Source organism: Pan troglodytes, chromosome 5 (assembly GCF_028858775.2).
Source record: "Pan troglodytes isolate AG18354 chromosome 5, NHGRI_mPanTro3-v2.0_pri, whole genome shotgun sequence".
Taxonomy (NCBI): Eukaryota; Metazoa; Chordata; class Mammalia; order Primates; family Hominidae; genus Pan; species Pan troglodytes.
The window spans coordinates 45,517,299-45,531,840 of NC_072403.2; the positions used below are offsets into that span (position 1 = coordinate 45,517,299).

Genomic DNA, 14,542 nt, shown 5'->3' on the forward strand with positions numbered 1-14,542 from the left:
ATTTAGACATTCTTTGATTTATTTGATCAGCTTTGCAGTTTTCCTCATTTAGATCTTGTACATATCTTGTCAGATTTATACATAAGTATTTCATTTTTTGATGCTAATGTAGGCAGTATTGTGTTTTACATTTTAAATTCCAATTATTTATTGTTGGTATATAGGAAAACAATTGACTTTCGTACATTAACCTTGTATTCTGCAACCTTGCCATAATCACTTATGAATTCCAGGAATTTGTCAATTATTTGAGATGTTCTACATAGGTAATTATATCATCTGTCAACAAAGACAGTTGTATTTCTTCCCAATAACTTTAATTTCTTTTTCCGGTATTATTGCAATTGGCTAGGACTTCCAGTACAATGTTGAATTAGAGTGGTGAGAGGGACATACTTTCCTTGTTCCTGATCTTGGGAGAAAGCATCTAGCTTCTCATCATTATATATAATGTTACCTACAGGCATTTTATAGATATTCTTTATCAAGTTGAGAACATTTCCTCCATTTCTAGTTTCCTGAGAGTATTTATCATGAGAAGCTGTTGGATTTTGTCAAATATTTTTTCTGCATCTATTGTTATGATAATATGATTTTTATTCTTTAGACTGTTCATGCCATGGACTACATTAATTGATTTTTGAATGTTGAACTAGTCTTGCATACCTTAAATAAATCTCACTTGGCTGTAGTATATAATTCTTTTTATACATTTTTGAATATAATCTGCTAATATTTTATTGAGGATTTTTGCATGTGTGGTCACAAGAGATATTAGTCTGTAGTTTTCCTTTCTTGTAATGCATTTGTCTGCTTTTCGTGTTTGGATAATGCTGGGATCACTGGATGAGTTAAAACATGTTTCCTCTGCTTTTTTTTCGGAAGAGATTGCAAATTCTTTGGGATATTTTAGTAGACAATATGTATGTCTTTTCTTATTTTTCTTTTACTGAAGTGACTAGTATTTCCATACTATATTGAAGAAGAGTGGTGAGAGTGGACATTGTTGCATTGTTTCTGATCTTAGGAGGAAAACATTCAGTCTTTCACCTTTACACATTTGTTAGCTGTAGGATTTTGTAGATGCTCTTTAACAAACTGAGGTGATTCTCCTTATTTCTAACTTGTTTAGATTTCTAACAAGAATGGGTGTTAAATACTATTTCTGAGCTTCGTATAATTTTTCTTCTTTAGCCTGTGGATTACATTGATTGCTTTTCAAATGTTGAACTAGCTTTGCAATCTAGAATTAATCTCACTTGGTCATGATATAGTATTGATTTTGTACATTTGTGGATTCAATTGCCAATATTTTGTTGAGGATTTTTGAGCCTATGTTCATGAGAGATATCAGTCTGTATTTTTTTTTTTTTGTACAATCTTTGCCTGGTTTTGGTATTAGGGCAATACTAGACTCAGAGAATAACCTGGGAATTGTTCTCTCTCCTATTTCCTGAAAGAGATTATGTAAAATTGGTGTTAATTCTTCTTTAAATATTTGGTAGAATTTTCCAGTGAAACCATCTAGGCCTAAAGATTTCACTTTGTGAAACTTATAAAATTATGAATTCAACTTCTATAATAGTTATTGAACTATTCAATTATGTATTTCATCTTGGTTAAGTTTGGTTTAATCACCTTTGATTGTTAATTTAGATGTCAGTATTTCTCACATTTACTAAACAAATGACTATAGCAATATTTGAAAAAAGCAAATGACTTTAGTTTAGTGCCCTGACATAATATATACAAAATCCACGGACAGTTTTATAGGCAAAAGTTCTGCAAGAGCAGGCAAGTGGTACATCTTAGAATGTAAAAGAAAAAAAAAAATAGAAAAGGCAGAGTGTATGTGAGAAGAGCATCTCGCAGGTGATATTTGGGGATGCTGTGTCACTCAATGGCAAGGAAGCTGTTACTGATGGCTATTATTGTGCAGCACCAACATGACCCTGAGTTGATTTTATATAGTTAAGCCTTGTATAAGAATGCAAAAGAGATAAAATGGGTATATTGCCATTGTCCCTCAAATGGATGACTATGAGTGGGGACCAAGGTCAACAGACATTTTGCCTACTATGTTTAGAAGGCATTCAAAGTGTTTGAGACATTTCAGCTCACAACAATGAAATCAGTCAACCAGAGAGCTAGAATTTCAGAGTTATAGTATGCCCCAGTTCAAGAGTTTGTAATTAATAGCACATATGCTTAATCGAATCCAAGTACAGCAAAAAAAAAAAATTCATTATAAATAATTATTTTATCATCTTAGTAAAAGGCAAACTTGTCTAAGGCCCTCAGAAAACTAGCAGATTCAATACCAGTCAAACCTCATTATCTCCACCCCTCTGCCTCCCGGGTTCAAGCGATTCTCCTGGCTTAGCCTCCTGAGTAGCTGGGACTACAGGAGCCACCACACCCGGCTAATTTTTTGTATTTTTAATAGAGGTGGGGTTTCACCATGTTAGCCAGGATGGTCTCGATCTCCTGACCTTGTGATCTGCCTGCCTTGGCCTCCCAAAGTGCTGGGATTACAGGCATGAGCCACCGCGCCTGGCCAAGCTTCAAAATTTTTATAGTGGGACCTAGAGAATTAAGGAGTCATTGACTTAAAAAGGAGATTTCCATTAGAAAGTTTGATTGAGTGATGATAATAAATTTTACATAGATAAGTTTGCTGTCTAAGGATATCCTACTAGATGTTTATATTTACAATAAATTCCTCAGAGGTAGGAAATATGCCTTACTTGGTTTAGTAGTGTCTCTACTGCCTAAGCCAGAATAAGTCCTTAATAACTTTTAAAAATTATTTGTTGAATTGAAACTGTGAAGCAGATGTTTTGAAATGAGAGTGTAGAGGGAGAAGAACAGAGCATGAGCTCTTTTCATCTGAATCTAATCGATATGGTTTGGTGCAGCCTAACAATGGGAAGAACTAGGAATGAGACAAGTCCATTAAACTCTTAAGAGAGGTAACACAATATATAGAAAAAAAAGTACTTGATGAGAAGTCAGGAAATTTGGGTTCCAGTCCCAGTCCTACAGTCTTAGGTAAGTTATTTCATTTTTCTCGATTTCTCTGTTTATAAAATGTGGGCATTGGATTAAGTAATATTTAACAATCTTTCAACCTCCAATGTCAAGAGTTAAAAAGACTGGTGACCTTCACAGGAGAGGACTTATTTGAGTTTTCTATCCTTCACAAAAGAAGAAAAAGTGATTTCAGTATTTTCAAATGGGCTTCTTTTAGAAAAGAGCAAGCTTGAGAGCAAGGGCAATGCCTTAGTCCACCCTGTGTCCTCCACATTTCTCAGCATGGCTAGCATTCAGCAGTCATTCTCAATGCTGGTCAGATTGTCTCCAGAGATGTTGCGAGCTTTCATCTTCAACGACTTCCCCTCCTTTAGTAGCTTTGTCCTCTTGTTGGAGAGTTCACTAACTCAAGTTAGAAGTGACCTCAGTTATATAACAGTTGTTTTCAAGAAACTTCCACACACATACACAAAAGTGGTCTAAAACTGTTCTTATTCTCACATTTTGGACTGTAATTACATGACAACAGATCCCATTAAAATAAAAATGTCATTAAGAAAGAAGAGACCCACATCCAAGTCAATAGCCTATTACTTCGAATATATTCACTACTATAAAATTTCAGAGCAATTCAAGAATTGGATAGTCCTTTTGGTGTGGAGATAATGCAAATTAAAATAAACAACTGATTGTTAATCTTTTTGGGAGAGAATGAATATGTATTTCTAAATTAGAGTATTTAATAAGAATATAAAGATACATTTTCTTGGCTATAGGCTACTTTTGATATATGATGTCTGAACAAAAGTATATGAACAGTTGCCAATTAATATATGTCTAATATAGGCAGATATTCAAACAAGCATTGAGCAATGTTATATAAATGCTGGCAGGGTAACTTGCTCCATTATTAGATAAATTTTGAAGACGCTATTTAAATTTCAGTCATGAAACAATCAGTGCCAATCTGATCAAATGATTGCCAAAGTTAGCATTAACCATAGTAGAGAAGCATTTGAGGAAAACGTAAAAATGTTATTTTCTCTGTCTCAGATTCTCTTATTGCTGCTTGAACTCTAATTTGAATACCTTCTTCTCAGAAAAAGGCCACAATTAGAAGAGCAACAGGGTTTCATGTGGCAGGAAGAAAGTAGTACTGTCATATCCCATCAATCCTCTAAGCACCCAATCTTAGAGAAAATTCATTGCACTCTCTTCTGCCAACTCCAAAAGAGATTTTCCCAAGAAATGAGTTTCAGGCGATTTTAGTTCCCATCACTACTGTCCATTTGTCATAACTGAAAAAAAAATCCATTATATTACAAAAAGATTCGGTTATCCAGTATTTGCTAATTATGATTGAGACCAGAAACATACAAAGTTTCAAAGAAAACAATTGAAGAGAACATCTGAAAGTAATTTCCCTCCATTCTTTGTTGTTCTGCTACTCACGGCAAATCTTCCAAACTGGAGGCTTCATGTCTTGGATCCAAAAGATCATAACCACATTCATTGTAGATTTCCAAATAGGAAATGTGCGTTGTATATATTTTGCTGCTGTCCTGATTGGAAAAGGGAAAGGTATTATTTATCGGTTATAACAATGATTCTGCTTAGATGAAGATGAACACATTTAGCACTCAGTTTCCTCATAGTTTCTCTCTTTTTCTCTCACTTTATATGGTTTACATTTTCAGTTCATGACACTTTCAAGTTGCCAGTTACCATATGCATGAAGCTTTTTTTAATGGCCAACACCCATGATTACAAGCAACTTCAGTCTGTTATTTTTTATTGGTTCCACATTATACATAAAAAGTCAATATACACTTACAATGAGCCAACTTGGTTGCAGAACTGTATAACACACCATTTTTTTTTACTTTCCCGACCAAAAAAGGTTACTAAAAAAAAAAACATATTCTGTGAATAGTCTATTCATAAAAAAGAACACAGATCATTACTTTGGTTTAAAAATTTTAGGAGCAAAATAGTTTCCATCTTTAATCATCATTCTTTTTCTACTTTTCTAATATTCCATATTTTCTGATGACATAAATAGATAACAATGAAAGTGACATCCAGAGGACAGAAAATAGTTGATTAGTCAGGTATGAGTGGACATTAATAGTTCACTGCCAATACCTCACCTGTGGAGTTAATTTTCCTGGCCCAAGAGGGCAAATCAGAGATGTTTAGCTATTAGATAGAGAGAAATGTTTTTGGTGGGTCATTGCTGAAATGCAATGACATAGGCGTCAATGTAATGAGGCTAAAAGTAAAGGTGCCTGGTCCTAGTCTCAATTCTGCCAATAGACAAAAATGACCCATTCCCTCTGAGGTGGAATAAAATAAGGAATTTTTTCAACTCTTGAGAAAGTTCAGTTTTCAATACAAAATATCAAACAATAGCACCTTCTTTTTGTTCCTCCAAAAATACAAATGCTTCCATTTCTGCAAATATTATCATGCTTCTCATAAGAGGAGAGTATATTTGGGTCTTGCGGCAAGCAGGTTGCCAGGGTGTCGGAGTGTATACTAACGGAGAATTTGCTTAGGATGACTTTCCTGATTGATTCTCACCCATTTCCAAGGCAATCCATTTAATAGGTTTTGTTCAAAGGGAGAGAGGACCAAGTCACAGAGATAGGAGAGAGAATAGTGGCCCATAAATAAAAAGCTGGACTCCTACTCTAACTAGAGGTGAGCCTCTACCACGTCAGGCCTTCGTTTTCAAACCCATTAAAGTGAGGAAGTTGGCTAATAAATCCCTATCTGTTCTTCAGTGTAAAATGAATGATTCTTTGGTTCTAAAATGGCTCCAATTATCCAAATAAAGATACTGTCATTTCAGAAAAACAAAATCATAAACGAATAATTAAAGCAACTCTCAGCCTTCCATGACTATAATAAAAACACTCAAGCTACAGCTGAAATTCTATATTCTGGTGTTCTGTGAAGGTGACAACATGGACCGAATTACCAAGCAATTTTTTTTCAGCGTAATGCTGAAAATTCTTCTGATGTAGATGACTCTAATGCTTATCCCAACAAATGGCCTATTGATTACATTAGTATCCCAGTTTAGCAAAGGTACTATTTCAATATAATCCTTTGGGTTATAACTTGGCTTAGCACAGGTATCAGAGACTATAAACACTAAAAAGACTTTGTGTGGCTGTTAGTCTAATCCAATGTTTCTAAAATATTCCATGGAATACTCCTGGAAAACAGAGTTCCATGGTCAACATATACATAAACTCTGTCCCTCTCTGCAGCATGTCAAAGGCCCTAGGGGATATTTTGGCAACATTCTGAGATCCTGTTTAAACCAACATATTTTTAAAATTTATCCAAAATATCTGAAATAACCCAGAGATTATGATTTGAGAGTTTAGTATACATTTCTGAGTTCTTCTTAGCATCAGATAAGAACTGAGTTTGAATATTGAAACTCCATTTACAACAGAATAATCTCACACCCTTATCCTCAGTTGTTTCACCATAAAAAATGGGGATAATAGCCCTGATCTTGCATTCTGTTGTAACAGAGAAATAAGATTCTATATTTAAAATCTTACAAAAGTGTGTGGCCCATAACAGATATCAACGAATCATTGTTGCTGCTGTTGCTATTATTGTTGCTATAGTTATTGTTTTTATTATTATTTCTAGAGGCCTTCAAATGGAGAATTCAGTATATGAATATAAAAGGAAAGGAAAATAAAAGCAAAAAGGACAGCCAACTTGTATGTTTATCTGCAGTGGAGAAAATCTCTTCTTCCAGAAGTTAAAATAAATCATAAAACGTCAGGAAAACGGCAGGTTCACTGCCCTGAGGTGATAGGGATAATGTCTTTGGCTCTTTCAGCTTCTGCATTTTCTGGACTTTCATTGGAAAATACACTTAAAATTCACTGAGCTATGTGGCAAGCTACCTTTCCTTATTACTCCTTTTTAGTGTTTAGGATTGCCAGACTGTAATATAACACACATGTTTCCTGCAGACAGCCTTTTCTCCTGCCCCAAAATAAGTTTGAAACTCACAATACTCAAAAATAATGAGAGTGATTTCTAAAATAAATGGCATCAATTTTCTTCTCTTAAAATCAGTGAAAATGTGCTCCTGGCATACTCATAGACATTTCAGGACCCAGTATGCACTGGGCTCTTACTGTATCTTGAAATGAAGACTTTGCATACGTCAAATGTTTCCTTTAAGAATTCTAGAGAGCTCCATGTACCTCTCTAAGGCAATCAGCTGGGGATCTCTGAGTACTAAGCTGCATTTTCCAGCTATACAATATGAACAAACTTCATGATGCACTTCAAGTTGCTTGACCAGTTTCACCGCAGCTGTTTGATTATAATGAATGTGTTATGCCCCTTCATTTACAAAGAGTTACTCTGGCTTTAAATTGCTCCAATGGACTCGCTACAAGTCCAGGAAGTTATTTAGGATCATTCAGAACGAAATGGAGTTTACGGTAATGTCAATGACAAACAGATCTAAAACAATGAACCTGACAAATGGTAAGTACTAAGGAGACATTTGGACATTTGGATCTGTACTTTAGTAACCATAGATAAAAATTTTAAAGGGACAGAAAATATTTTCCTTTGGGAGAGGATGAGTTTATTCTATTTAACTTAATCATGGATTTGGCTTCATTTGTTTTGAGAGTTTCAAGGGTTCTCTGAAATTGGTCAGGGATCACTTGGCCACATTAATATCCATATATGGATATTACTGGCTGTGATCATAACTGTCATGTATTGAGCATATACTGTGTGCAAGAATCTGGACAATATCTTTAAATACAGTATGTTCAGCCCCTCACAGCAATCCATAAGACTGAGGCATTAAGTAACCGCTCTAAGGCCACATGCTGTAAGCAATACACTTTCTCAGAACCAGGTTGACCTGTACCTCCAGTGATCTTTCTAAGACAAAAGGATTCCACATTAGGCCACAGCAATGAAAACTATTAGGAATTATATTCCCAGGTTGTGAAATGTGGGAACAAAACAGGCAATGTCAGAAATAAGTGAGTAAATGAAAAAAGGGCTTTGGATCCAACATATATGCTATACTCAATCCTTTCTCATCCAAATTTTCTGGCATGCAAAGCTGGCATGTTTGAGCTAGAGAAAGATGAGCTGAACTAATAGATAATTGCTACTTTATGGATGGCAATTAGAATTATGCAGATCTCAGCAATTTCTTCTCATCTTTGCAACTCAAAATGCAAACAATATACAGTCAAGAAATTTTGGAGTGACTGTTATATTGACCTAGTTAAGACGTGTATTATACAGAAGTAATACAACCAAGGAATTGCTGGAACTAGTAGGGACACTGGAGATTCTCTAATACAATTCAATCTCTGCTTTCACAGAAGGGAAAACCAAAATTCAGAGAAGGTATGTGACTCATTATGGGGAATTTGTTTGAACATAACCAACAAAATAAAGCCAGTCCGAGGTATAGAAGCAATATACATAATGGCACAAAGCACAGAGTTAGGCATCAGGTGGACTCGGGATAGAACTCCAGATCAGCTACTTACAGGATGTGGGCCCAGAGGAAAATATTTAACCTGAGGCTCAGTATTCCTAACTGTGAAATGGGAAGTTGCATTATATGTTATATCAAATACTGGTAAAACTGATGAAGCTACTGGCATTTTGAGGCACTCAATAAATGATACATATAATCTAGATAGATAACCCTTTTTTACAATGATAATAATTACAACGGTATTTGTACTTTGGTAAATTCCTCTGGGCTTCTATCAAGTGTAAAATAGTAACAATTATACTATACTGTTTAGTGTTTCAGTAGCTAAAAGAAAGATCTGCTTTGATAAGAAGACATTCCTCAGTTTCTTGAGGAATATAAGATATTAGTTGGTAAAAGCTGTTGTCTGCTCTTTCAACCTTTGTGCGTATATCAGAAGGAACTCTCCTTGAGCCTTTGCTGAAATAGCAGCCCTTTAATGAGAAGTACCTTCTTAATTTTCACTTGTACAGCAAAATCCCAACCTCTCCTTAAAGGTAAAGGCCAAAGTTATGACACAATAAGACTTTATAATTTAGACACAATAAAATACATGTCATAATAAATTTCCTGCTTTCAGTATATTTTTGCTGAATATATCAAATACAAAATGATATGAACGAAAAGTTTCATACCTTTTGTAACTGTTCAAAAATGTATGACAGTGTCCTTGGGATAATGCCTCTGTCACTGTAACGCTCTGCACCCCCTGTGATAGTGAATGTCTTCCCGCTGCCTGTTTGCCCATATGCAAAGATGGTACCATTGTAACCTGCCAGGACACTGCAATAAAGAAATGACACACTTTTAATATCAACATGGCTAACTGCATATGAATTAAATGGCTTGTATTCTAATAACAATCTTATTAAACACTATTAAAAAAGCTTTATAGAAATATCTATTAAAAATTTATATATGTGAATATCTAGCTAGAATTTACATTTTTATCTAGGAACAGCAGCACATCAATCCTGTTCTCTAAGAAAGGATGTGTAACGCAAATGGAGTTCAGTCATCTTAAATATATTCTTCATCTTTTAGTACACACTGGACTTGAATCAAAGAATATATTGAAAAAAAGTTCTGCGGAAACAATACCTGTAATTTGGCAAACTGTCAACCTGACACCTGGTACCTCACATGGTGTAAACACTCACAATAGTAGTTACTTCCTAGAACAGGAGGAACACACTCTGCTTGCCACCATATACCTTGCAATGTAATTCCCTACTTAATACTAAGCACCAACTGAAAATCCTCTAGGAATTCCCCTCCTCTCTTTTCTTGGAATGACTTTTTGGTAGAAGATGCTAGTCCATATATATTCTTCAGCCCTGCAGAGCGGCCCTTGATTTGATGGTGGTCTTAAGAACCCAAAGGCTGGATCTTCTCAGCCTTTGAAGAGCACCACCTGTAATATAAGCTTTTATAAATATGCATGAAATGATGTAGACTTTCAGAACTGTGTCTTTAATCTATGCTACATGAAACAGTAAACATTTGTAGCTTTATGTTCGTTTTTTGATACAAGTGGCTCCTTGATCTCTGAGATGTTTTCATTAAAGCAGCTATGATGACATCAGCTATTGGTCCCCATGTTGTGGGTGGATTTTTTGATAGATGGCTCCTCTGAGTTCACCCCTCACTGTTCATATTAGAATTCCTCCGTATTACTTCTGTCAACATCCTATCTACAGTTCTATGTTTCATATGCTTTCATGCCTGTGTGTTGAGTGATCTATCATTATAAGGGTCTCCTAAAATACACAGGTTTGACTGGAGAGTATTCTGAAGTGGTCACTTATGACCACCTTATGCAACTATTAAACTTATGACCACATTATGCAACTATTAAACTAACAATAATATCTTCAGCAACAAGTCAGTGCATCTGTTGCTGTGTAGGTAGAAAGTGTTGTTGGTGCTTACAAATTTAATGGACAGTACAGGGAATGCGCAAGAAAGTATTGTAACTGTGTGATTCAATGTTCTACTTTTGAGGAGTGTAATCACTTTTCTTCGTGTGTCTTTACATGGAGACAATATACTGTTGAAATTCTCAATTTCTAAGATGTTGGAACTATGACGAAATTAGATATATAATTACAGAATCTTTTTCCTCAACAGAATTTGTTACCAATGAAACATTGATGTCCCATTAGCAATATCATTTGGATATATGATATTTCTTGGCCATAAATGCTGTAGGTAAATGAAGTCTAAAATTTTAAATATCTAATCTTAAACATTTTATTGATTCTTGATAGAAAGAATAGATGTTAAATATTCTAGGCATTATCTGTCTTGAAAAATACCATGGAATACTCTGCAGCCATAAAAATTGATGAGTTCATGTCCTTTGTAGGGACATGGATGAAGCTGGAAACCATCATTCTCAGCAAACTATCGCAAGGGCAAAAAACCAAACACCACATGTCCTCACTCATAGGTGGGAATTGAACATGAGAACACATGGACACAGGAAGGGGAACGTCACACACTGGGGACTGTTGTGGGGTGGGGGGACGGGGGAGGGATAGCATTAGGAGATATACCTAATGTTAAATAACGAGTTAATGGGTGCAGCACACCAACATGGCACATGTATACAAATGTAACTAACCTGCACGTTGTGCACATGTACCCTAAAACTTAAAGTATAATATATATATAAAAAAAGCCACTACCAAGGAAACAAAAAAAAAAAGAAAAAAATACAGAGCACAAATTAATATTTTCATTTTGATATAGATATAGACTACGAAAAGTGAGTAGGTAGTACACTACATTGGCATCTGCTAAGTGTTATGTCTACTTTTTTATGCTAAAATCTTCTTTCTCACTGCCAGTTGTCCTAGTATGTCTGTCTTTAATATGTGCTCCCCTACCCCCATCTACTGTGGGATGGAAAACCAGATGACATAGCTTCATAGAACACTGTAAAATAAAAAGGGTAAGGCTTGACCTATATATACTCCCATGGCTATTTATTTATTACATTGCTACAATTAAACGTTAAATAAGGAAATGTAATCAGGAAAATTTGTCTCCAGTCCCTTCTGTAGAGCCTCCATTCCAACTCAGTCTTGTAACCACTCTTCAATGGACACTAGGCCTTTTCATGTGCCTCTGGTCTCATCTGTCCTAAGGAAAAATACTAGTTAAAAATAAAGAAAGAGAAATAGTGGTGTAATGAACTTTGAAAATCCATTACTCCACAAGAACAATAATACCAGTGGCAAAAATTGTCAAAATCAACTTTTTCAGAACTCTGGAAATTATCCAAAGGCTCACACCAATCCAAGAAGTGTTTATGTAAGACAAACAGCTAAACTCAGTAGGAACCATGAGCTTTGTGGTATTTTAACTTCAACATTCCCAGCACCTCTCCCTAGTTATATGGTAGCCTTCAAAAACAACAGCCTTGAAACATTGGAGCTGTGAAATCCAGCAGCCTAGCAACCACTATAGGGGGCAGTATGGATTTGGGGCTCCTCAAAATGCCCCATCCTCAAAGAGCTGCCACTCTCTGACTCGTCTGGGAGCTCTCTGGAAAAGCTCCACTCACGGTACTTGTCTTTGTTAGACCTGATTCAGAGTTCACTCAGTGTGAGCAGCCCTGTCCTCGGGGTGTTTGTTGAAAAAAAATCAGTGGCAAGTGTTTAACATCACAGCTGGCAAAGCTGCAATGCCAGTGAAGTAAACAAGAACGTAACCAAAAACTTAGAAAAACCTGAGAAATGTGTATAAGGGGTTTCAAAAAACTCTAATGTATTCCTGGGAATCGGGAAGGCCACACACATGTGCAGGACTATATGTATGCCCAGAAAAGACCTGAGAAGGGCATTATAACTCACCTCTGGCTGGCCTTTAGACTGCACAAACAGAAAGTGAGAAGAAAGACAGTGTTACAAACTTCCTCAGCATTGAAGGTATGCCCCAACAAACATGTAGGGACCCTTGTATGTAGGCTGGGAGACGGAAGAGTTCAAGGAATTTAAGGAAATTTATTTCATTATCTTGCCTAAATTTACTGGCTAGTTTGTTGACGATAAATTTGCTCAGTTTTTGTTTATCTTGGAATGTCTTAATTTCTTCTTCATTTTTGAGAATAATATTGCCAGACATAGAAGTCTCTATTTGCACATGACATAATCTTGTATATAGAAAATACTAAGGAATTTACTATAAAATTATGGGAAGTAAGAAACAAATTCAGCAGGATTGTAGGGTACAAGTCTTAACACTGTGTAGATGGCAATATTCCCTAAACTGATCTACATTTGTGCGATTTCTATCAAAATTCAAGCTGGCTTATTTGCAGAAATTGACAATATTCTTATAAAATTTATACGGAAAGTCAAGGGACACAGAATAGCTAAAACAATCTTGAAAAGAAAGAACAAAGGTAGATGACTCACACATCCCTATTTCAAAACCTACTACAAAGCTAGAATAATTAAGACAGAGGGATACTGGCATAAGGCCATACATATGGATCAATAAAATAAAATTAAGAATCCAGAAATAGACCCTTATATTTATGATCAGTTGATTTTCAACAAGGGTGCCAACACTATTCAATGGAGGAAAGAATGGTCTTTTTAACAAATGATCCTTGGACAACTGGATATCCACATGCAAAAGAATAAAGTTGGACCTCTACCTCAGGCCATGTACAAAAATTAACTCAAAACGAATCACAGACCTAATGTAAGAGATAAAAGAAAATCTCGCAAGAAAACTTAGGAGTAAATCTTCATGAGCTAAATTAGGCAATGTTTTTTAGATATGACATCAAAAGCACAAAGAGCCAAAGGAAAAAAATAAGCTGCACTTCATCAAAATTAAAAATTTTGTGTTTCAAAAGACACAATCAAGTAAGTGAAAAGACAACACAATGGAGATAATGTATGCAAATCATATCTGTCTGGCAAGGGACTTGTCATCATATCCATAATCCATAACATACAAAGAAATCTTACATCTCAATAATAAGAAGACAAACAATCTAATTAAAAAGTGGGCAACAGATTCGAATAGACGTTTCTCTAAAAAGAAATGCAAATGGCCAATAACATATGAAAAGATGCTCAACATCATTGGTTATTAGGGAAATGCAAATCAAAATCACAATAAGATGCAATTTCACACTCACTAGTATGGCTAAAACAAAAAAAAAGAGACAATGAGAAGTGCTGGTGACAATGTGGACAAATTGGAACCTTCATACATTGTTGCTGGAAATGTAAAATGGTACAGCTTCTTTGGAAAACAGTCTTAACAGTTCCTCAAAATGTAAACCTAGTATTGCCATATGACCCAGCTAGGTGTATACCCAGCAGTATTAAAAACATGTGTCCACACAAAAATTTGTAGTGAATGTTCACAACAGCATTATTCATTATTTAGCCAAAAAGTGGAAACAACACAAAGTGACCGTCAGCTGATGAGTGGATAAACAAGATGTACTGTATCCATTCCATGGGATATTATTTGGCAAGGAGAAGGCAGTACTGATACATGCTACAATAAGGATAAAACTTGAAAACACAGTAAATTTTAAAAAGCCAGTCAAAAAAGGCGATATATTGTGATTCTATTTCTAGAAAATGTTTAGGATAAGAAAATCCCATAGAGATAGAAAGTAGGTTAGTGTTAGACAGGGGCTAGAAGGAAGGGAAAATGGAGAGTGACTGCTAATGGCTATGGTACAGAGCTTCTTTTTGGGGGTAATGAAAAGGTTTTAAAATTAAATAATGGTGATTGATGGTGGCACATTTGTACTAAAAACAACTAAATTGCATGCTTTAAAGAGTAAATGTTTTAGTATTTGAATTACATCTCAACAAAGCTGTTGTAACAATAAAATAGTAAAGAAGAGTCTATACTCACTTGTTAATAACCAGATGTGTATACTATCTTTTCAGTAGTATTTTTTAAAGA

At 35.3% G+C, this 14,542-nt stretch overlaps 1 protein-coding gene across 8 annotated transcripts in view; it reads right to left on the reverse strand.

The window, feature by feature from the left end:
* Nucleotides 1-14,542, reverse strand: part of KIF6 (kinesin family member 6) — a 382,518-nt gene that overhangs the window by 288,089 nt on the left and 79,887 nt on the right. For all 8 annotated transcript variants that reach the window (XM_016955398.4, XM_016955396.4, XM_016955395.4 and 5 more), the window contains 2 exons: nt 9,229-9,376; nt 4,486-4,595 (listed from right to left, as the gene is read on the reverse strand). In XM_016955398.4, the coding sequence (XP_016810887.1) occupies nt 4,486-4,595; nt 9,229-9,376 (258 nt within the window). The remainder of the gene's footprint in view (nt 1-4,485; nt 4,596-9,228; nt 9,377-14,542) is intronic.